General features: G+C 37.1%; 1 protein-coding gene across 1 annotated transcript in view; it reads right to left on the minus strand.

Moving 5' to 3' along the window:
- Positions 1-3279: 3279 nt before the first annotated feature.
- Positions 3280-24798, minus strand: part of CCDC34 (coiled-coil domain containing 34) — a 32202-nt gene continuing 10683 nt past the window's right edge. Inside the window, exons 4-9 of the mRNA XM_051964495.1 lie at positions 16954-17112; positions 16128-16269; positions 13867-14017; positions 12866-12910; positions 12484-12774; positions 3280-3415 (exon numbers count right to left, since the gene is read on the minus strand). Of these exons, the coding sequence (XP_051820455.1) occupies positions 12726-12774; positions 12866-12910; positions 13867-14017; positions 16128-16269; positions 16954-17112 (546 nt within the window). The 3' untranslated portion in view covers positions 3280-3415; positions 12484-12725. The remainder of the gene's footprint in view (positions 3416-12483; positions 12775-12865; positions 12911-13866; positions 14018-16127; positions 16270-16953; positions 17113-24798) is intronic.

Genomic DNA, 24798 nt, shown 5'->3' on the forward strand with positions numbered 1-24798 from the left:
TTCATTCATTCATTCATTCATTCATTCATTCATCTAGATTTTTTTTTTTTGGACTAGGTGAAAGAGGAGATTCTTTGCCTTCATTGCTACCTCGTCTTAATCACTGAATGGCTGCAGCCTTAGCTAAAAAAGGTTCTCCCCCTGCATCCAGGGTCATCTCTTGATGTACATCTGGTCACTGGAGCCAGATGGCTCTGAAGGGGAAACTGAGGCAGGTGCCCTTGCACAGCCATCCCTTGTTTAAATCTAACTTGCTTGCATGTTATGGCATCCCCTCCCTGATGTCTTGGCCCTATGAACACTCAAAGTCTATTCTAGTTACTTATCTGCTGTCGCTTTCATGAGACTGTGAGCCTCCTGAGGGCAGGGATTGCTTTATGCTGGAGCTTTTTCTTTTTTAACTCTTAAAAAAAAAATTCCCCAGTGCTTAGAGCTGTGTCTGCATGTAGTAAACGCATAATGTTTGTTGACAGACTGATGTAGAAAGGGGATAAGAGTCTGGAGTTTCATTGCTGTCATGAATAGAAAACGGGGAATGCAAGGGATGTCCCGTTAGACCTCCGAGTCCCAGCAATGGCTTACCACTCTACTGCCAATTATACAGCTGATATAATGATCAGAAACAGGATTTAAACCCATGACTTTGAAAATTCCAAATTCACTATTTGCCATTACATCACAGTGGACCTTCTTACTGGATTGTAAACTCCCCAAGATGGATGATATCTTATTCTTCCATTTATCCCTTTACTAGCAGAATGCTTTACACAAAATAAATGCTCAGTAAATATTTGGTGATTGAATAAACAAAGCCTCTTGATTTCTCTGTGTCTCGATTTCTTCATCTATAAAAGCGAGATGGTTGGATCTGATTCTAAAGGCCTTCCAGGATCCAACCCAGAATTTTATGATCCTAAAATTTTTATTTTATATTTAAACATAGGAACCATCATCTTCTGATCCTGAAATTTTTATTTTCTATTTAAACATAGGAGCCATTCTTTAAAATTTTCTTAGGGCTGGAAAATTTTCAGAGGTTTTAGAACCTCACAAACAAAAATAAATAAATAAATGTTAAGAGAGGAATTATAGAATGTTAGAATTAGAAAGGGGCTGTTAGGTGGAAACAGTGCATAGAGTGTTGGGTCTGGAGTCATCTTCCTGAGTTAAAATCTGATTGCATGTCCCTAGGCAAGTCCCAGTTTCTTCAGCTGTAAAAGGACCTAGGGAAGGAAATGACAAGCCACTCCAGCATTTTTATCAAAATGGGTCACAAAGAGTTAAATAAGATTGAAAACTAAACAATAATATGGGCTAGGAAACACCTCAAAGATCTTGTTTAATCTCCCCATTCGACACATGGATCAGCCAAGGAAAGGTACCTCAACCAAAAGTCGCACAATTTAGCAGCCGAGCTAGAAAAGAACATGGTGTGCTCCTTTCACTCTGGCTTGCTGTTTCCAAGATGGATCAGCCAGCAGGACCCCCAACCAAACCCTTGCAATGGTTACCCTAGAATGATTTCTTGAAAGGAGCTCCCTGATTTCATTTCCCTGCTATCTGGTGTCGGCCAGACACGCAGCAGGTCACTTCTGTGTGAGATCGTTTCCTTATTCCTCTAGACAACTTATTAATGGTTTATTGATTTAAGTCTTGGCCACAAAAGGTGCATTATTTAAATGCACCTGGAAAAGCCTAGCACCTGGTTTCATTGGACCAGCAATCACTATTAGAGACTGTTCAGTTAGAGGAACCACTAATCTAAATTGGGAGGTGGTTGTGTTGTACCTACCAGATAAGGTTTTTTAGATGAATCATTTACTCTCTCAGCCATAGCTGCCTCATCTGTAACATGTGACTAATCTCACTTGTATTATTCTTACCTGAATAGTGTGAGGAAAAGTGCTTTGTAAACTGTAGAACTATAGAAATGTCTGATTTATTATTCAAATATATAAAAAGAAATACAATGGGCTATTTAATGTTCCCAGACAATCTAGTTCCTTTCTTTCCAGCCTTATTCCATAATACCGTGGAGAAACATTGAACTATTAACTGTTTGCCAAGTTCAACATTGCCATCTCTTGGCTCTGGGCCCTCATAATAGTTATCCCTAATTTCGGGATCAAGAGTCTCACCTCTATTTCTCAGAATCCTTTCCTTTTTTCAAGATTCAACTCAGGGACTACCTTCTCTAGTTAAGTCTTCCTCATTTCCTCTCCTAAGTGTTAATGGCCTTCCCTGTTCAAATTATCATGTATTTACTTACACACACACATATATATATATATACACAGATATACGTATGTATATATATATATATATGTATATACACATATATACATATACAAGTTATTTCCTCTGATCAAATGTACTTCCCTTGAGGATAGGAACTATTTGTTTTTGTTTATAAATTTTTATTTTTCCCAGTTAAATGTAGAAACAACTTTTTTTTTTTGGTTATACATATACAGTCTTTTTTTTTTTTTTTTTTTTTTTACTTATTTCTTTATAAATCATTTTGGGAGAGAAAAATTAGAACAAAAGGGAAAAATTACCAGAGGAGTAAAAAAATAGAAAAAAAAGTGAACATAGCATGTGTTGATTTACATTCAGTCTCCATAGTTCTCTCTATATTTTGAAGACATTTTCCATCCAAAGTTTATTGGGATTGCCTTTGATCATGGAACTGTTGAGAAGAAGTCCATCACAGTTGATCATCGCACATTCTTGCTGTTGCTGTGTACAATGTATTCCTGGTTCTGCTCATTTCACTCAGCATCAGTTCATGTAAATCTTTGCAAGCCTTTCTAAAATCAGCCTTTTCATCATTTTTTATAGAACAATAATGTACTATTACTTTCACATGCCACTATATATATTTTTTGTCTTGGTATATCCAGTGCCTAAAACTGGGCCTGGAAATAAAAGACACTTAGTAAATGTTGATTGATTGTACACTTGTGATGTAGTGGAAAAAGTAATAAATATAGAGTAAGAGGACTTGGATTCAAATTATGATTCTGGTCACCTTGATGACCCCCATTTTCTCTAGAATTCCCTCATCTACAAAATAATGCAGTTGGGTTAAATGACCTCTAAATTTCCTTCCAACATTAACTCTATCTTATATTCTATCTCCTAGTAATATATAAGCTTCTTAAGAGCTGTCTCTATGTCCATGGATTTGTGTCCTCTGTTGCCTCATACAGGGCTCTGCATATAAGGGGTGATTGATACATGTTGGTTGAATGAATAAATACACATGTGAAAAGTTAATACATACAAGACACTTGATAATAAAGTGCCAAGTGAGAGATACAAATGCTAATTGCCACAGGAGTTATCAGGTTTCCAAAAGATTTCTCTCTAGGATGGTCAAGTCTTCCAAAAGGAGCTGGAACTTTGGCTGGCCCTTGAGGTATAAATAAAATAGAGCAGAAAGTGATTAAAAATATAAGTGATTGGGATCTCCTCCAACCCAACTTCAAACCTTCACCCCCAACCCTTTGACACATATGCCATTTCAACATGACAGTATTTTCTAGAATGTCCAGATGTGCAAAGAAAAATAATGCTTAATGACACATGTGTAACATTGGGCAAGCCTCTCAGAGACCCCAGATTTCTGATATACCCAAAGCAAAAAAAAAAATAACATGAAAAAACATTTAAGTAATGATAAGTGGCTGGAACACATATCAGATGCAAAAATAACACTAAAACAAGACCTTCAGACTCAGCTGTCTATCCCAAAATGTCAAAATATGTAACTCAACAAGAAGCAGGAGGCTAATCACCAAATTTTGGATTCTAAAGGAAGGAAGTTCCTTTCCTGTCCTGAAGGTAGAGGTTCCCAGGCCAGAACCATTAAGAGTATTCACTATTAATTTTGCAAGCATGTTAATGAAAAATTTGGGAATTTCACAAACACAGTAATAATAGAATTATTGTTCAGTCATGTCTGTCTCATTTTGGGGGGGGAAAGATAGTGGAGTGATTTGTCATTTCCTTCTCCAGCAAACAGTTAAGTGACTCACCAAGGGATACCCAACTACAAAACTGTCACCCTAACTGCCCTCATATAAAAGGGAAGTTAATGAGACAAAATACTTAATATACCTTAACTGAATATTTTATCTTTTTTTTTTTTTAAGTTGAGGAAGGGATACTAGAGAAAAGAGTTTCTCCCCTAGACAAAATGATAAGAAATTATTGTTCTTTTCTGCATGGGCAATCTGAAGGTACATTATGCTCTTAAACCAGAGTATTTTTTTTTCTGAGGTTGATATCTCCCATAGAAAACAATCCAAGGAATACTATTCTTTGCTTTGCAAGAGTTATACTGAGCGAAATGTAGCCACTATGCACGCTCAGGACCTATCTAGCCTTAGTCTTATTCATTTTTTCTCATTCTGTCAAAATTCTGTTTAAAACACTACAGATAAGGTGAAGGCCACTTTCAAACAGCGGCCCTTTGGGGATATAAATGACAATTTTAAACTGTACTTTAAACCGGGGAGTTGTGGATTTGTGATTTAAGGACCTGGCTTCCATTCCCTGAATGTCATTTGCTCGCTGTGGGACCTTTTTTGGGCAAATCATTCAAATCTCATTTTTCTTATCTATAAACTGGCGTGTGAGGGACTGGACTAATAAGAAGATTTTCTCAAATAGAGGTCTCTCTGAGGGAAGAAAAAGTAGGATGTGAGAGAGGACACAAAGACCGTAAGTTTGCTCTCTGTGAGGAGGAATGTCATATTTCCATGAAAAACATGGCATTGGTTTCCAGGACAATGCACTTTAGATACAAATAAACCAAATGAGGGGGTAACCTATTCTCTGGAGGGTCTATCCTAACCCCTCCCCCTCATAGCATGGCCAACAACACTCCCTCCAGTTCAACACTCCCAGGAGGAGTTAGTGGAGAAATACTAGGTACTGGGATGGCAAAATAAAGATTCATTGAAAGAAAGGAACTCCCTCACTAGATATTAACCGACTAGAACAAAGCTCGTATTGCCTTATCCTAGTTATGCAAACAGTGTCAGATTTTAGTAGCACCTGGGAGAGTTCCCAATGACATTATTTCCTAGGTCAGAAAAGAATTGTCTTTTTTTTAAAATCATCATTAGCTCCCATCTTCTTTAATTGGCTTTGTTCTGAATCCTGACCCTTCTGCCCTTGAAAAGGCAAGCCATCATCACTAAGGGAAGGCTACTGCATCTTGATACAATAAAGAACTACCTGACTCAGATACTAATTCACATCTGGGTGCTTTTGGAATTGAGCTGGGAAGCAAGGTTCATCTATGTTTGACAGACAGGATCCTTAAGAGATTTAAGTTCCTTCTTTTCTAATCATCAAGAAATAGCCCCCACTGTGGCCTGAGTTCAAATCCTGTCCTACTTACTAGTTGTGTGACAGTGAACAAGTCACTTAACTGTCTGCCTCAATTTCCTTATTTATAAAAGTAGGAAGATATAATAATAACACTCACCTCCCCGGATTGTTGTGAGGATTAAATGAGATAATATTTATAAAGTGCTACATAAATGCTAGACATCAATTATCCAAACCTAGGAATTCTTATTTTTTTTTGTCTTCTGTATCACTCAGGCAACTGAAGAATATACATCTCAGGATAATGTTTTTTAAATGCTTAGAATAAAATACATTGGATCAAAAAGACAACCAATTACATTGAAATACTGTTATTTTTTTTAAGTTCATAGACTTAAGAAGTATTGATCTAGGATTAAATCAATAAGCATTTATTAAATGCCTACTATGTGCCAAGTACTATGGTAGGCACTGAAAACAGGAATGAAATGAACTCTGGTCTCAAAAAACATACACTGTTGGGGGAGATAACAAGGCACTGAATATGGGCGGTAGCCATGTGGGCAAAGGGGACAGAGAGGAGCCATTCTCAACAGAGCTGGCAAGATTTGGCAAGATTGAGATTTGAGTGAGGAGTCAAACAAGGATGACTCAAGATTACAAACCCGGGTTACTGGAATACGATGATGAACACAACAAATAAGCAAGTTCAGAAGGGGACTCAGTTTGGAGAGAGAATTTCTACTTTGTATATGTTGAGTTTGAGATTGAGGCTCTCCAGTTGGAAATGGCCAATAGGCAATTAGTGACACAGAACTAAAGTTCAGGAGGTTCACTACATAAGTCTGGAAATCATCTGTGTAGATGTGGTAACTGAACCCAGAAGAGACTTCCTCTGATACTTCTTGGAAGTGACTTTGAGTTACTAAAGCCCAGAATGCAGCATGAGCTCTAGCTTACACCAAACTGGAGGGACTTAAATTTAGATCTCATGATAGCCTCTGTATTATCATCAAAAGACTAGACTAAATATATCCAGAGGTCAGTCCATCAATATAAGTTTAACTACCAAGAAATGACTTTTTCTGCCCAGACACATATAAAGGCATTGATTGATTAGGCTTAGCATTAGTAATAATGATGAAACAGTACACCTGAAATATAGTTCCCACCTATATTGCTTCATTATCAAATGCTAGAAAAAAAAAGATAATCTGATTTTGCTGATCTATTCCAAAATTAATTTCCGCGTGGAATTCCAAAGATTCGTCCACTGACATCAACAAATTATTTCAGTTCATTTTTCTATCTTACTGAAGCACCAAATGACAGTTTCAACCAGCTCCACTTCCGACTGGGATAATTCTCCCTTCCTTAGGCAATTTGGGGTCCCATCTCCCATTTCTGGGTGGGAGTGGGGCTCACCATATTCAATATGCTATTGAACTATCACATTGTAGCTCTGGACTCCTGAACCTCAATCTCCTAAGTTGTAAGAATTACAGATAGATTTGCTATATCCTGCAAATCATTTCAGTTTTTAAAATTTATTTTCTAACTAACATAGGGTGTCAATTCAAATCAATTTTTGAAAACTCCTTGGAAAAAATAAAGAAAAAAAGAAAAGAAAAACTCCTCGGACAATCAAAAGCTGTCAAAACTATTCTTTGAAGAATTTACAATGGTCTCATTTCAATAACTCACAAATATATATATATATATAAAGCACTTTTCTCATAACAACCCCCTGAGGCATTGTATAATATACACATTTTATACACAAGAAGACAGATTCAGAGAGGTTCTGTGTGGTCACAAAATTACAGCAGAGAATACTTCAAGTCCAGTCTCAAGCCCAAGACTTTTCCCGTTATTGTAGTTCCTGCCTGCTTTCTAAGTAGGAGCAAATGAGATGCTCGGAAAGCACTTAGGTCATGGTCTGGCCCAACGTCCCTTTCCTCTATGAAACAGCCTCTTTCACAATGTCTCAGTTACACTTAGAACCAGTATCTCAGGGTCTGAAGCCAGACCCGGCACTTGTGTTAAGACACTTTTTAGTATGATGGAAGAAAGAAACTCAGGGGAAAAAATCCTGAAGAGGTAGAACAAGTGAGTTCCGGAGTTATAAGTCACTTTAAAACTAGCACCACTTGTTGGCCAAAACAGACAGTGCATGAGCCTGTCTCCCCTTCTGAGGATGACTTTATTAAAAGTACTGGTCCATACGACCAGCAGGATGAATACAGAGAGGACTGGCGAGACTTACATGAACTGGTGCTGAGTGAAATGAGCAGAACCAGGAGATCATTATATACCTCAACAACGATACTGTTTGAGGATGTATTCTGATGGAAGTGGATCTCTTTGATAAAGAGAGCCTTAATTGATCAAAGATGGACAGAAACAGCTACACCCAGAGAAAGAACACGGGAAATGAATATAAACTGCTTGCACTTATGTTTTTCTTCCCGGGTTATTTATACCTTCTGAATTCAATTCTCCCTGTGCAACAAGAAAACTGTTCGGTTCTGCAAACATATATTGTATCTAGGATATACTGTAACCGATTTAACATATATAGGACTGCTTGCCATCTGGGGGAAGGGGTGGAGGGAGGGAGGGGAAAAATCGGAACAGAAGTGAATGCAAGGGATAATGCTGTAAAAAATTACCCTGGCATGCGTTCTATCAATAAAAAGTTATTAAAAAATTAAAAAAAAAAGTACTGGTCCATGCTCATGATCAGCGTTTCTAAGCTGACTGTTCCATGCAGGGCTGTGTCCCCTGGAGGGAGGACAAAAGGGGGAAGGAGTAAGCATTTAATAGCTACCAACTATATACCAGGAATTGGGCTAAGTTCTTACAAACTGCCACTCTGGGCCCTAGATGCTATTATTATCCCTTTACAAAATGAGGAAACTGAGGCAACCAGAGGCGAAGTGACTTGCCCAGTGTTCCTGGTATTGGAAGCCAGATCCGAGTCCGGGTCTTTGCGACTCCAGGCCTTCTCTAGGCCTCGCGTGGCCAGTGACCTGAGCAACTGTAAGTCTAAGTGCGGGGTCCCCACAGCATCCATACCCGCCAGCCTCCACCTTTGTCACTCTTCCAATGCCCTCAATGACACTGGGAGCTTCTCACTCTTGTCTGGGACCTCCTCAGCCATCAAGGCGGCTTCCTCTCACAACCTGACCACCATTCCTCAACTCCAAGGGCCTCCCTTCTCTACTGTGGTCACAAAGCACTTCATTAGCACCCGGCTCCATGCTAAGAAAAGTAAAAAGCAAACCCCATCATCAGAAAACTCTGGACCTAACAAGATCAGTCCAGAACAAAGTGGAACTCACCTCCAGGGAAGGCTGGGAACGTTCTCTCCCAGAAGCCACCCTGCTCAGGACAATTCTGAGATACCACTACACACCTGTCAGATTGGCTACAATGACAGGAAAAGATAATGCAGAATGTTGGAGGGGATGTGGGAAAACAGGGACACTGATACATTGTTGGTGGAGTTGTGAATACATCCAGCCATTCTGGACAGCAATTTGGAACTATGCTCAAAAAGTTATCAAACTGGGCATACCCTTTGATCCAGCAGTGTTACTACTGGGCTTATATCCCAAAGAGATACTAAAGGAGGGAAAGGGACCCAGATGTGCAAGAATGTTTGTGGCAGCCCTGTTTGTAGTGGCCAGAAACTAGAAACTGAGTGGATGCCCATCAGTTGGAGAACGGCTGAGTAAGTTGTGGTATATGAATGTTATGGAATTATTCGGTAAGAAATGACCAGCAGGAGGATTTCAGAAAGGTCTGGAGAGACTTACATGAGCTGATGCTGAGTGAAATGAGCAGGACTAAGAGATCATTATATACTTCAACAACAATACTATATGATGATCAATTCTGATGGACGTGGCCATCTTCAGCATAGAGATGAACCAAATCAGTTCCATTAGAGCAGTAATGTACTGAACCAGCTACACCCAGCGAAAGAACTCTGGGAGATGACTATGAACCACTACATAGAATTCCCAATCCCTCTATTTTTGCCCGCCTGCATTTTTGATTTCCTTCACAGGCTAATTTACAATATTTCAGAGTCTGATTCTTGTCCAGCAAAATAACAGTTTGGGCATGTATACTTATATTGTATTTAACATATACTTTAACATATTTAGCATGTATTGGTCAACCTGCCATCTGGGGGAGAGGGTGGGGGGAAGGAGGAGAAAAATTGGAACAAAAGGTTTTGCAATTGTCAATGCTGAAAAATTACCCATGCATATATCTTGTAAATAAAAAGCTATTTTAAAAAAGCCACCCTGAAAGAGGCTGAGGGGTCAAAAATCAGGGCACTGGGCACCATGGACACGCAGTATCGAGGAAGAGAAAGAGGAAGGTCACTCAGTGAGGCAGAAGAGTTAAGGAAGAACTTTATGATTAAGGAGGGGAAAAAAGATTAGGGAGAAATTAAAAGAAAAAAGAGAAGAGACTGAAAGGGGTGGGGAGAGAAGAGGGTGGGGAGAGAAGAGGGGGAGGAGAGGAACAGGGGAAGAGAGAAAAAGAAAGAAAGGTAGAGAAGGTGGAAGAGGGGGAGAAAGAAAAGGAGAAAGAGAGAGGGGAAAGAGAGATATAGAGACAGAGAGAGGGGAGGGAAGGGAGAAGGGGAGAGAAAGACAGAGCAGACACAGACACAGAGAAACAGGGAAAACGAAAATGTGGAATATGAGGAGTGCCTGCAAAGAGTAGAAGAGAACTGAGACCAAGGGATCGATCTTAGAATGGGAGAGAGTGGATGATAACGCTGAGAAATCTGATGACAAGTGGGCTGAGGGAGCACATGCTAGATGAAGTTGGGGGTGGAGAGTGCAGACAGAAACAGAAGATTCAGATCACATTCTAGGAAGAAGGGGCTAAAAAACAGGTAAAGGGGGGCATAAAAATGGGGGGCCTTGCTGAATTTGGATAGCACTACTTTATGAAATGTTTGACTTTATGACAAACAGCAGCTCTGGAACACGATTGGAGAAATCAGATGGCTGGATTTACTAGAGGGTTAGGATCCATCTAGAAGGAAAAAGATCATGGGAGGCAAGAAATTCTAAGCTAGTAAATAGTGGAACATGAAAGTAAATGGCCATGAAGTCAAACCGGCTGCAGGAGCAGTGAAGTCAAAGTTGGGGAGATGAATTAATTGAACAGAACTGAGTCACAGGCTCGGAGGTCATAAAAATGGTCAACTTTCAGTTCAATGTGAGAAGAAGCTGAAAAACCGGTAGCATTAGAATCCGTTTTGGGTCTTGGAGATAGCATCTAGACAGAGGTCTGCTCACAACCTGGATCCTCCTTCCCTCTTGGGTCCTCCCCTCTCTCCATATTTGGTTTTTAAAATCTTTCACACCCTGTCCTCTTCTTTCCTTTCCTGTCTTCTTCCCTACAATTCTCCTTCACATTTCCTATGATCTTAACCACCCATGTGGCTGCTCCTTATAGGGACATCCCAAGTTAAGTCTTGTTTAGCCAAGCTGGGAAGAAACAGCAGAATCCTGGCTTCCAAATCTAGTCCTGCCCTCAAATCCACAGTTTCAGGGCCTCCTCCCTAAGATCTCTTCCCACCTTTGCTGCCTCAGATTTCCAATTCTTTCATGTATCCCCCTGGGTCTTGTTCTTGGCTGCCTTCTCCTTCCTTACACTCTCTTAGCACTCTCATTGTCTTCCAGTTTTAACCACCACAATGGTGTACAAATTCCTACCAAGTCTCTCTCCTTTATTGAACTCTCTTTTTGAGCTCCAGAGACATGCTTGCAGGGTCCTTCCTCCTGGATATCCCAAAAGCCCCTCACATTCAGCCTATCAAACCTGCTGGTCTTTGTGAATTATACTTCCCTCTGACCCCACCTTTCACCCAGTCTCCCATATTCATAACCTTGGGGGCTAGGTTTGGCTTTCTTCTCATTTTTTATTTGCAATCCCCAATTCACATTCAGGGTTTTGTGACATATAAAGCACTTTCCCCTAACATGTCTGGGAAGTAGGTATGGGAAGTATTATCCAGCTAAGGAAATAGAGTCTCTGGGAAATTAGGCCCCCTGCCCACTATCCCACAGCAAGTATCAAGGCCAGGATTTGACCCCAGGTTTTTCCTGGCTCCAAGTTCGATGAATCTTCTAATTATCAACTTGGATTATTTTACCTCCACATGGAGTTCTGCCCATTCTTAACGCTATTTACCCCAGGATACCTCCTTGGACAGACCCATGGGGACTATTGCAGTAGCCTCTGAAGGTTTTCCCACGTCCACTCTCTCCTCTCTAGTCTCAGTTCCATTCAATGGCCAAGTCACTGATCAGCTAGAAGCTTTTTAATAAGCCTTTACTGAGTCCTCTGTGGGCCCTGCCCTCCTCACAACCAGGTACCACCCTCCACTTTTCAGCCCTAGCCCAACTCAGCTGCCCCCATTCCTTCCACAAGCCTCCCAATCTCCAGCCTTCCCTTTGCTGATTCGGCATCCTCTCACTCTAGTGACCTATCCAATTCATAGCTAACCCCCAGGCCACCTCAGAAGGATTCCCTTCTCTGGGAGGCACTCCCTGACCCAGCACTCACTTTGTTGTACTTTTTTCTATAAACAGTGATATGGTTACCTTTAGAGATTTGTGTTGGCTCTCAGTGCTACAGAACAGGACCACATCTTAGATCACATCTTATCTACAATTTGTGCACACAGTAGGTTTAATGAGCATAAAATCACGAGTGATTCAGTCCACCCTCTGGATCCAAAAGTACTTTAATACCTTAACTTTACCTTCTTCACCCTCTCTCCAGCTTACTACTCTCACTGTGCCACATTTTAGGACTGGTAACATCAAATGTCATTTAGAAAGTTCATTGAACTTGGAGGCAGAAAAAACCCAGATTCAAATCCTGGCCCTGATACTTACTGTGAGTTAGTGGGCAGGGCACTTAATCTCCCAGAGACTCCACTTTCTTAGCTGTAAACTGAGGGTGATAATACCTCCAATACCTACTTCCCAGGATTGTTCTGGGTACAGTTCTTTATACATCATAAAACCCCAAATGTGAATTAGGGATTGGATATGAAAGTTAAGAGAGAAAAAGAGTCAGGTTTGAAGTTACACTTACATTATTGAGACACTGGCAGATTTGATATTTTCAATAGACTGTTGAACTCAATCCTATGATCAGCCGGAAGTTCATGGAAGAGCCAGACTGTCATGAGCTTCTTCCAAGTTACTTGTATAAATCTAGACCTCGGTCCCTTGGACACTCCCTGATGGTCATCCTATCCCTCATTCACCCAAAGACTATCTGACTGCTGATGCTTTTTGGGTGGTAGGAATCCTATAGCTCAGCAAGGAGAGGCTCTACTTGTCCTCAGAGACTTCAGAAGCTTTTAGTGACCAACAGCCGCGCCTAGAAAATAAATCAACAGTTTGGGATCTTGTGACATGCACAGAGGCGTGAAGCAATTCTCCAAGCATTTGTCACTTTGACAAGAACTTACTGATTTTTAAATTGCCATAACAAATGTTCATTCCATGCTCTTCTTCTAAAAGAAAAAAAAAGATCAGATAATGATTAAAAGTTTTAAATTTTAATAAAACTGTTCACTTTTAAAAACAATCTTTGATACTACTGTTGGTTTCAATTTAGTTATCAATAAGATCCTAGTTATCAGACTTTGTAAAAAAAGATCTGAATTTACTTCCTTTTAAACAGTAAAAATGCATGAGATTGGGACACAGATTTTGAGGGAGTAGATTTTTTAAAACATCCTTTTGGGAACAAACATTATTTCAGCCAAGTTTATATATAAATTACCATCCACTGACTATTTTCCCTAAAGAACTACCTGAGATTTAAAGCTAAATAACTCTGTCCTTACTTTCCTCTTTACAAAACTCAGGATTTTCCTCTCTGTTTTCAGTACAATAACAAATGCTGGTTGGTGGCTTGTTTTTTCAAATAAAATGTTTGCAGGAAATCCTAAAATCATCAACAATTCTGGTTTCTGATTCCTTCATAAAATGCTATCTTATAAAGATTCATCTAAGAGTTAACTGAAATAAGCAATTTAAAATGATTTATTACAAGATTTTTTCTAATTACATTGTTATACATAATCCTAAGAACATACATTATGAAAGAACACAAGAACAATCTTTGATTTTATTGGTGTTACAAAATTGTTACAGACAAGTTAAATACAAACATTTCTTAATCGCATAGATGCTAATTTTACATACAATCTTGACACATTTATAAAAATTTTAAAAAATGTGCAAATATCTCCCTTAATTAATTTGAAGATTCCCACCAACAAATACAAAAATGATAACTGGTAAATCATCACACAAAATACTGAGCTAATACTGAGTTACAAAAATAGTTCTAGGTTTTTAAAAGAGGTTTTAAGCTATTCAGTACATATACTATCTTTGTATTCTGCACAGAGTTCCAAGGCAAAGATTGCCCTTGTTTTTATGAAGAACCAAAGATGAGGACCTGTAAGGCTGAATGGATAGAGGTTTTTTGCTCTTCTTCTTCTTCACAGTATTAGCAGTCTTTGGTTCGTTAGGTGGGGGAATGTAAATAGGCTTCCATGGGATTGGATTATAAAAGCTTGGAGGTGCGTAGGCAATTCCACTGTAGTAACCTAAGAATGAAAAGTAGATTGATTATTCCCCAAAAGCTCTCATTGTTTTTAAAAGTCCAAGAAAGATAGTAAATCATTCCCAATGTATACATGAACCAGATGGGAAAACAATTTAAAATTAGCTCCTTACAATGCAATAGAAGAAAGACTCAATGATTTGAACTAAGTGGAGATAGTTTATTATATAAACCGTTTTGGCTTTAGAAAAAAATTTGAATCTGAGCATATTGAAAAGAAATGCAGTTTTCCAAATATACTCAGTCAAAAAGCATTATTAAGGGCTTCTTATGTGCTAGGCACCATGGTAAATGTTACTGTGACATCTTGGAGCTTAAACAATAAATTGACAATAAATCAGGACATCACATGAGCTGAATTAGTTAAAAAACAAGATGGCAAGATTAAAAGTTGAGAAGGGCCTTCATCAGCCTGAGTCTCTTCACTGGAAATGTGACTCATTTTAAACTCAAGGTCTTACAAATAAGGCCCTGAAATTTTAAAGAGAAGTGATATAAAATATTTAATTCACACATCTTGTTCTAAATTTACTTAAGGCCTATACTGGCATCATTCAAATTAACAAAGATTCATTGCATTACTATAATTTTAATATACAATTAGTTATCAACAGTTTCTATTGTAATGAATGTATGCAATTATATGAAATTTGTGGCTCCTTATATGAAATTATGAAAAAAAGCCAGATGACAAGTACTATGTAAAGATTCAAATCATCTTCCTTTTCATATATTTCATCAAAATATGTTTTTAAAAAATGATTGTGATTTGGATACAAAAACTACCACAGAATAGTTTAAGATTATTAGAATAAAGACAGTAGGTTATAAATATATATATAAGCCAGAGAGTTCAGTGAAACGTGGCTGAATTCTATTTCTGATGCTCATCTTGTCACCTGGAGTTTTCCAAGTATCAAGATTCCAATATACAAAGTGACAATAATAATAGTACCTACAGTACCCTATCTGTGAGTTGAATTGGGTTTTTATAAGGATCAAATGAGATAAAATAAGTAATTTAAAAAATATTAAATTAATACGCTATTTTTAGCTGCTATCATGACAATATTCTTATACAAATAATTCTGAGGGGAAAAAAAAATCAGGTGAGATTTGTTTTAAAAAGCTACCAATATAAATTTTCTCTAAAAGGCAGAATCCATTTAAAAAACCACCCAGCAATTTAACTCATCTAATGATGATTAAGTCCTGATTAGTAAGAGAATACCTAGTCATAACTTTGTCTCTAACATTCACTCCCCTTTGATTATACCATCGTTGCTTAATTATTACCTTCTTCAAACACATAGAAGCCAAACAAGTAAACTCAGTTCAGAATCTGTAACTGATGACCTCTGTGCCATGCATGAGGTCTACGCCCTGACAGCAGGAATGTGTCACTCACACAATGGCAGCCCCCATCAATGGTGAAGATATTTCAACACACACTTCACCGGGGTGGTCAAAACAAAGTCTGGAATATGTTCTATTGTGTGAACACAACAGAATGGGAGTATTTTTAATAAATCACTTAGACAAGTGAAGGCAGCTGTCAGCAAGTTATGAGTTTCCAACAGAAAGCACAAAGAAACTATGCCCCACCATCTATAATCAGACCAAGCATAAAAAGCAACTGGTTTTCTGTCTGGTTCATGTGCTGTCTGGTGTTTGGAGTTAGGAGAATAATCTCCAAAAGAGGTCTGTAGTTCTAATTTAGATAGGGTTAAAAAGAGGAGCAAACATGAAACCTTTCCAGAGTAAGCCGCCTTCATGGGCCAACTGGAAGAAATGTCAAATTTTCTACTACGTTTTCACCATCAAACATTCTCATTGATTTAAAAACACAATTTTAGAACAACAGTTTTAAAATTCACAGCTGCTTTTGAGAGAAATCCAATTATGATTTAGAAAATCATTTCATTTGTGCTTATACATAGAACTTATATTGAATTTGCTAAAATAGCAATTTTAGATAATTTTTTTTATTTCATAAACTTTTATTTTTCAAGAAGAAACAAACAACATGAAACTTCCTCCCCCAATCATGAGCTCATTTGCCTTTATTTAGGTCACAGAGAACAAGAACTAACCTGTCAGTTTCCCATTGGCATAAACATAGCTCCTTGGAATGACACGAGGTTTGTTTTTCAAATTTTCCAGCCATTCCTTGAACTTCTTTTCAGAGATTTCTTTTTTTTCTTGCTGTTCAGCAAGCCGCTGCTTTTCTTTTTCCTTAAAATGATGAAATGAAAGATTTCTTGAAGGAAAGTATTCAAATCTATGTGAGATTTGGTCATTTCATCTAAGAGACTATCTACTTCAATTATTCATTACCTTCAAACAATAAATCATCTGAGGGTGATTTCTGTGAAAGTTACTCTCACCTGAGATACAATGAAAGCCCCTTTCTCAGTAACACTCAAGTCAGCAAGAGCAAGGAGACAACTGCCATTTACTTTTTGAAAATAATCTGTTTTGACCATTATGATGACACGACTCCTTACTATAATACAAAATATTCCAAAATAGCCTAAAATGATTTGCTTTAAGAATAACAAAATCCCACTCCCAATAAACATAAATCAAGTAGAGCAAAACGTTCCTCAAAAGAAGAATTTTTTTTTTGTCTTAAACATATGACTTAAAGATAAGGAACATCAGAGAATAATTTATCTCATGCCAATTATCTAGTGCTGTAATACTTTTTCCCAGATAAATCAAACTCGCGTGGACACTAAAAGATGAGTATTTAGTTGTGACCATAAAAAATTTCACAATATTAACATTCGGAGAGCATCTATCTGTTTGAAAGATAAAGGAATCTGAGGCCCAAAATGTTAAAAGCTCACAAAATCATTTTGTCTACAAGCTAAACGGTCTCATGACACACTTCTCTGCATCACATTGGATCCATACCTTTTCCTTTTTTTTTTTCTCTTGTTCTTCAGCCATTTTTTTCCTTAACCATTCTTTATACTTTTCTTTGGCTTTTTCTTGCAAATGTTCTTTCTCTAGATCCTTTGCTGCTTTTTCTTCCATTTCTTTAATTAGCTTCCGTATCCTTTCTTTTCTTTCCTTTAAAAATAAGCAGGAGAAAAATCTAACAATCTATACACCTGTAAAAATAGGTGAAAAACTAACCATTTCGAACAATAAATTTAATTAAATGGGATGCCTTATAAAAGATAAGACTACTTACTCCATCAAGAAATTATACACATATACATTTCCTAGATAATAAAGTTTGTAAAAATTAATACCTGTACGGCAATTCAACAAATATCTATTAATCACCTAATAGTACAAAGGCCCTAAGGGATTTAAAAAAAAAAATTCAAAACCCAGAAATAAAACCATCTCTGATCACATTCAAATGAGGGGGTAGGGGAAGGAATATATCTCAACATGTATATAAGCAAACAATATACAAAGTAATATAGAAATTATTATATTCTATCAACTGATTTCACTTTCTACTTCCAAATATTGTCAAATACATGATTTTGCTACCACACATTAAAACAGTATTCACAAGTAAGCTAAAAACAACCCAAATTTCTATCAGTACATTATTCTTACACATCATTTTTCTTTAAATGAAAAAAAAATTCATTAAAAATATTTTCACATAAGGGGATGATATTTATTTCCTTTTTATTTGAAAGGATAAGATATATTCTAATCTTCCTTTTAAAAAGTGCTTAAATGAATAAAGACTTAGGAGTAATTTTCAAAATGCAGAAAATGTAGGCAGTATTGTATCAACCAAAGAGTGTCAGCCTCTATGTAGCAGAACAAAGATAGATTACAATTCAATTCCTTTCTTGAATATCTGGAAGGAAAATACATATTTTATCCCCCCGAATAATAAGAAACACTCTAGTAATGTTCCAAATGTACTCTACCAAAAATGGAAACAAAGGGAGACAAATCCTACAAGACCTCAATAGTAAAAAACAAAGAAACAATTTACAGGTTACAATCTACAGGTTTTACCTTTTGCAGGAAACTAATCAGTGACTATGGCCACTATAGCTACCGGGTAGCAGAGGAAGAAATACTTCCTGCAGGCCACTAACACAGTAGTGTTAACTGTGTTTAACACAGTTAAAAGAATCAAAGAATCATAGCATTGGAAGAGACTACACCAAGGGTTACTAAAACTAACCTTTTTCCCCAGTAGTTCTGAAATAGATAATGGTAGACAAGCTTGAGACTTTGATCACCATTTTAAAACATGTATTCTTTGAAAATGTCATTGAAATTCCAAAAAAACCTTATAAATTCTTAAGTTGTCAGAGCAGCTAGATGACAGTAGATAGAGCACAGTCCCTGAAGTCAGGAGGACATGCATTCAAATCTAGCCTCAGACAATAACGCTTAGTAGCTGTGTAACCCTGGGTAAATTACCTAACCACAACTGCCTTGCCAAAAAAGGGGGAGAGGGAAAATCAATGATATCCTTAGTGTTACACAACTCATTGGATGATTTCAAAGAATCCTGGGAAGGGTTTTATGAACTGATACAAAGTTAAGTGAGCAAAACCAGAACAACTTATACAACAACATTATAAGGAAAACATCTCTGAAACACTTAGCAACTCTAAAAAATAACCAACCACAATTCCAGAATTCATGATCCAACAGCACAGATCATAGCATGTATGAACCCAGATAATCTGGGAATTTGTTTTGCTTGATAATAAATATTTACAATGGTTTTGTTTTTCTTGCTTCCAAGAGGTAAGGGGGAAGTCAAAATAGAAATGAGTGCTATCTACATTCATTCCAAATCAATCAAGACCCAAATAATAATCAATTAGGGCTTGGCCTAGGACTTATTGTTGGTCAATCAGTGAGAGAGAGTCAGAGTAACTTGGATTTAAGGCATAGTTCTTAAAAACGAGATCTAGCCAGTAAAATATCTTGGGAAGATCCAGAAATTAAATGTGTATGTGTGTCTCCTTTTATATATATAAAATTTTGATAATTACACACACACACACACACACACACATACATATATACAGCATACACATATATATACACATACACATATACACACACACACACACAATTTTAAGAACATCTATAGGTAAGGGTGTTTTGGCCAGAAACACTGAGAGCCTTCCCTTCTCAGATTTATTTATTTATTTGTTTGTTTGTTTGTTTATTTGGACTAGGTGAAAGAGGCCCTTCTTTGTCTTAATGGGACCTAGCATTAATCACTGAATAGGTGTGATCTCAGTTAAATATGTTCTGTTAAAGACCTGAGCTTAAAAATAAGGCCAAGGTCTCCTACTGCCTTGGGTCTGTAGGGTCATCTCTGGTCATCCTGATCTGTATCTTGCCACTGGACCCAGATGGCTCTGTGACCTTGCACAGCTTTCCCTCACTGAAATCCAATTCACTTGCCATAATGTCACCTCCCTGATGTCATGGTCCTCCTTTAGAACAAAGGACAAACAACAATAACAAGGGCAAGGTGGAAGGAAGAGAATTCAGAACTAAAAATAAAACTGAATGTAACAGAACTGATTTGTAAACTGAAAACTGCATATACAAATGTAGGAAAAATATGTGGTCAAGAGAACAATTTCTTTTTTATATCAATACAAAATTTTCCCTGATATCAATGGAGTGAGGAAAAATTGTCCAAAGCAAAAATGAAAAAGGAAGTGGCATTCTACATAAGAATTCCCCACTGGGACAAGAAGGTCTAAAGACTAGAAAGTATTTTGTAGAAAACACTAGGGAATTGTTGTTTATAAGAAATTTCCAAACAAGAGGGAAAAACTAGTGCAGAAAGTTAAGAAATACTGGGAGATTGAACATCCTCAGAGTGCCTGACCTGCTTTGGGATGACGCTTCCTGACCCCTAATGCAGCCCAACACAACACTCTTATCAGGCAGAATCATCAAGAAAGATATCAATAAATTATAAATAAACGAGAGGAAACCCAGATTCATAGGGACAAGTAGGAGTAAAAGAAGAGAATGAATGTTTACAGTGTTTAAAATGGAAAAAAAAATATTAACAATGAAAAGAAACTGAGAAATGGGAAAAGAGGATTTCTGAATTATAAGCCTAAACATATAATGTGTTTCTACAACTATAAAATGTAAAATGTGACTCTGAGACACCACTACATACCTGTCAGATTGGCTAGAATGACAGGGAAAGATAATGCGGAATGTTGGAGGGGATGTGGGAAAACTGGGACACTGATACATTGTTGGTGGAATTGTGAATACATCCAGCCATTCTGGACAGCAATTTGGAACTATGCTCAAAAAGTTATCAAACTGTGCATACCTTTTGACCCAGAAGTGTTACTACTAGGCTTATATTCCAAAGAGATTTTTTTTTTTAAATTACAGCTTTTTATTTACAAGTTATATGCATGGGTAATTTTACAGCATTGACAATTGCCAAACCCAAAGAGATTTTAAAGAAGGAAAAGGGACCTGTATGTGCAAGAATGTTTGTGGCAGCCCTGTTTGTAGTGGCCAGAAACTGGAAACTGAATAGATGCCCATCGATTGGAGAATGGCTGAATAAATTGTGGTATATGAATATTATGGAATATTATTGTTTGGTAAGAAATGACCAGCAGGATGATTTCAGAAAAGCCTGGAGAGACTTACATGAACTGATGCTGAGTGAAATGAGCAGGGCCAGGAGATCACTATATACTTCAACAACAATATGATGATCAAGTCTGATAGACCTGGCCCTCTTCAACAATGAGATGAACCAAATGAGCTCCAATAGAGCAGAAATGAACTGAACCAGCTACACCCAAGGAAAGAATTCTGGAAGATGACTTCCTAATCCTTCTATTTTTGCCCACCTGTACTTTTTATTTCCTTCACAGGCTAATTGTACACTTTTTCAAAGTCTGATTCTTTTTATATAGCAAAATAACTGTTAGGACATGTATACATATATTGTATTTAACATACACTTTAACATATTTAACATGTATTGGTCAACCTGCCATCTGGAGGAAGGGGTGGAGAAGAGGAGGGAAAAAGTTGGAACAAAAGGATTTGCAACTGTCAATGCTGACAAATTACCTATGCATATATCTTGTAAATAAAAAGCTATAATAATAATAAAAAAAAAAAAGTGGAAAAAATATAAAATGTGAGCTTCATAAGGACAGGTTTTTTATTAATAGTGTGGCAGCTTTGGGCATATAAAATGCTCTTAATATTGGATAAAGGAATTGTATTGTTAGGTGAGAAAAAAAGAAACAATACAGAGATACTGTTTTCCAAGTGGTGATTATAGACATCTACTTCTAACCACAATACACAAAGAATACTTTCCTTCTTATTCTTTGTAGAAAATTTCATACTAGCAAAGATAATTTAATACATTTTATGGTTACAAAGTACATCACACATCTCATTTGATCTCTCAACCAAGTATATGAGGGAGAGAAATCAATATCATTCCCATTTTATGAGAAAAGCAAGACTAAGAATGTTCTGTGATTTGCTCAAGGTCAAAAATTAGTCTAAGGTCAGGCTAGGCCTGGCACCACTCAGCTCATCTTAACTTAACATTCTTTTGACTATGCCAATCTGAAAGTGCTGTTTCCAGAGAGGCAAAGTACCCCACCAACACTTAAGATTAAAACTACAGCTATTTTCTTGCTGAATAATCACATCTTATACATGGACTAATTGGATTTAAGAATTATCTGGTATTTTGATAAATACCATTACGCCTATGACAGTGGTAGTAGCTTTTATCCAGAAACATCTACTTTGTGGTTTCACAACATATGTTATTGAATCAGACTTGTAAATATGAGACAAGTCCCTTAAAAGCACCCAGCAATTTGGGAGCCAGATGAGATGATTTTCATTCTTCTGCAGTTCCTACTGCAGTTCTACATGCTAAGAAACATATAAGCAAAGGTTCACTAAACCCCATTCTGCTTCTTTCTGATCCTTTCTTTCCTGTCCTCCACTAATATCTGCAGACAGTCTTCTAAAGCAAGGGTGGGAAACCTTTTTTTCCACCAAGGGCCAAATTTGGATATTTATTTCATCACTCAAACAAAATTATCAACTTCTAGAACTCAAGCTAGATACAAGCTTTAACCTTTCACTGATTGAGTTCTAGCTTCTAGAATTTCTTCTAGATTTCTTCAATGCCTGCAAGCCTTAGCAAATTGTTTCACCAGTCTTATATATCCCCAAGCCCAATACTTTCCATTTCTGCTCTAAAAGGAAGAAGCTGAAGGACAATATAAATAACCCCCACCCAAGAACCCCTTTACCTTGCCTTTGTAGGATAGTATTTGCCTATTCTTTACAGCACTATTTCTAGCTTCTACATTTTTCCCTTTGGTTGGACAAACAAACATCTACCCCAAAGCAAGAAGAATCATAGTGGAAATACCAATAATTTATTGTTATTGTTAACTAGATATGCTGCCTTTATTATCATAACTGTACAAATACATGTTGCCATTTCAACCCTACTGCACATTAAATAATCAACCCCATGTTGTGGGAACTGTGTCAATGACTTTCATTTAAAAATATTTTAAAACAATTCTCTTTGAATACAAAATAATTATGGATAAGAAAAAGAAAACTGTCCTTCAAAACAAAAAAGAAAAGTTTAAATTAATAAGGCTATACAAAAAGAAACCAAATGAGACAAGTCATTTCTTTTTAGAGTCAATTTCAAAAACGGGCCAGTGAAATGGGCATCAGGAATGCCACTTGTCAGTCAGTTAGAGAGACCAAAATGAAAAAGACCTGAAGAAAGAAACTACCCTTGATATGTCTCAAACATGGACAGAGTCTAAGGCAGCCGAGGACCACACATGGAGAATGTAAACAGGGAAGGAGGAAAAAATGAGATGTCAGACAGGAAGAGAAAAACCAGGGGGCCCCACTTTTGTAAATGGATGTTAAAATAGCCCAGGCTGGAAATCAGAAAAAAATCTAACGGGCTTAAAGAAGAAAAGAAATGAAGTAAATCATAGGAGGCTGGATCCAGAAGTGAAAAGGACCACAAAGATCTTCTAGTCTAAACCCTTCATTTTACAGAAGAGGAAATTGAAAGTGAATAAGGCAAATGACTTTCCTAGAGTCAAAGAAAGAGTAAACAATAGAACCAGCATTTGAATCCAGGTTCTCTGCCTCCAAATAAGACACACTTTCATCTAACACCAGCTTAGCTCCCTAAATGACTAATGGTACCCTAGGGATTTTGTGTGCTCATGAACAGACATCTTTCCTGAGTGTATACTTGATCTCTCAAATAAAGAGACAGGCAATTTGCACCCACAGGATATATACACCCAAAGACTATAATGTCCTCCTAATTAAATTCTAGCCGCAATTTCTCTCCAAAAAAGAAGCCAAGTCTCACATAACCTTTAATGCCACCAATTAAACACATATTACACAATTAATTATACACATATATATATATTTCATCTCACACCATTATACTGCATTCTCAGAAGTCCAGCAACCTTGTTTAATTGATTAGTGTGGTAAAATTAGCTACGAGGAATTAGAAGATAAGATAAGAGGTTTTTAGCAGGAAAGAATGGCATAGCACAATGTACTTCATAAATATGAATTTTAAAAATGCATGAAGCAAAAACCTTTGTCATGTTCACATCTTATACTAGCTAGCCAGGAGCTGGGGGGGGGGGGGGAAGGGGGAGAGGAGGTGAGAGATGGAAAGGAAGGGGAGAGAAGACGTTAAGGGGAAAGGATCAGGAAAGTGGAATATAAAAACTGTTTTTTAGCTACCTGAAAGACTGTCAAAATACTACATTTTACTGCAATTCAGAAGTCCCTTAGTATAAACTGATGGGGTTTTATTGTAATTATGAAAAAGTAGAATCATTACACTTGATATAAAAATTAGTACCGAAAGTACTATCCCTTTAAGTGAATAAAATTAAAATGGAAAATATGATGTACTCAAAATTGCTATGAAAATAAATGGTCATTTTACCATTTCATATCCATCAAGGAAATGGATCCCTAATGTATTACACTTGACTCATTCACCAAATATTTATTGAGCACCAATTAACAACAAGAAAACATAGATAAGCTAGGTGTGACTTTCAAGGAGTTTATGTTATATAACGGTAAATAATAAACATAAAAAAATAAGTAATATCCAAGGCAGTAATATGATAAGCACCACAAGAATGATAAAGAGTACAAGTGCTCACTGCTAGAGGCTGAAAAACAGAAATGAAGAGGTTCAAGCTGGAGTACAACATGCAGAGGTTTGCTGAGGCCCTATTGTAAAAAGCCTTTAAGGGAGACCAAGGAATACAGACTTTATCCCATAGACCAGGGCTTCTTCAATTTTTTCCACTCACAATCCCTTTTTGCCCAAGAAAATTTTATATGACTTCAGGTATTTGAGCACACAAAATAGGTACACAAATCAAACATTTACTAATAATAAATCATAATTTCACAACCTTCACTTTCAGTTATGAGACCCCATATGGGATCACAAACCACAATTTTAGAAGCTGGGTAACAGACAACAGGAATCTCAAAGATGATTTTTGAGCTGGCTGACATAATCATAATAATGCTTTATCAAGAATAATCTAGTAACAAATGGAGGATAGATTGGGGACTAGGTGAGAGACCAGGACAATAAGGGGACTAAGTCAGAAAACTATCATCTAGACAAAAGTTAATAAGGGCCTAAATTAAGTGACAGTCAAAGGAATACAAGGAGAAGTG

The sequence above is a fragment of the Antechinus flavipes genome, chromosome 6 (assembly GCF_016432865.1).
Source record: "Antechinus flavipes isolate AdamAnt ecotype Samford, QLD, Australia chromosome 6, AdamAnt_v2, whole genome shotgun sequence".
Classification (NCBI taxonomy): Eukaryota; Metazoa; Chordata; class Mammalia; order Dasyuromorphia; family Dasyuridae; genus Antechinus; species Antechinus flavipes.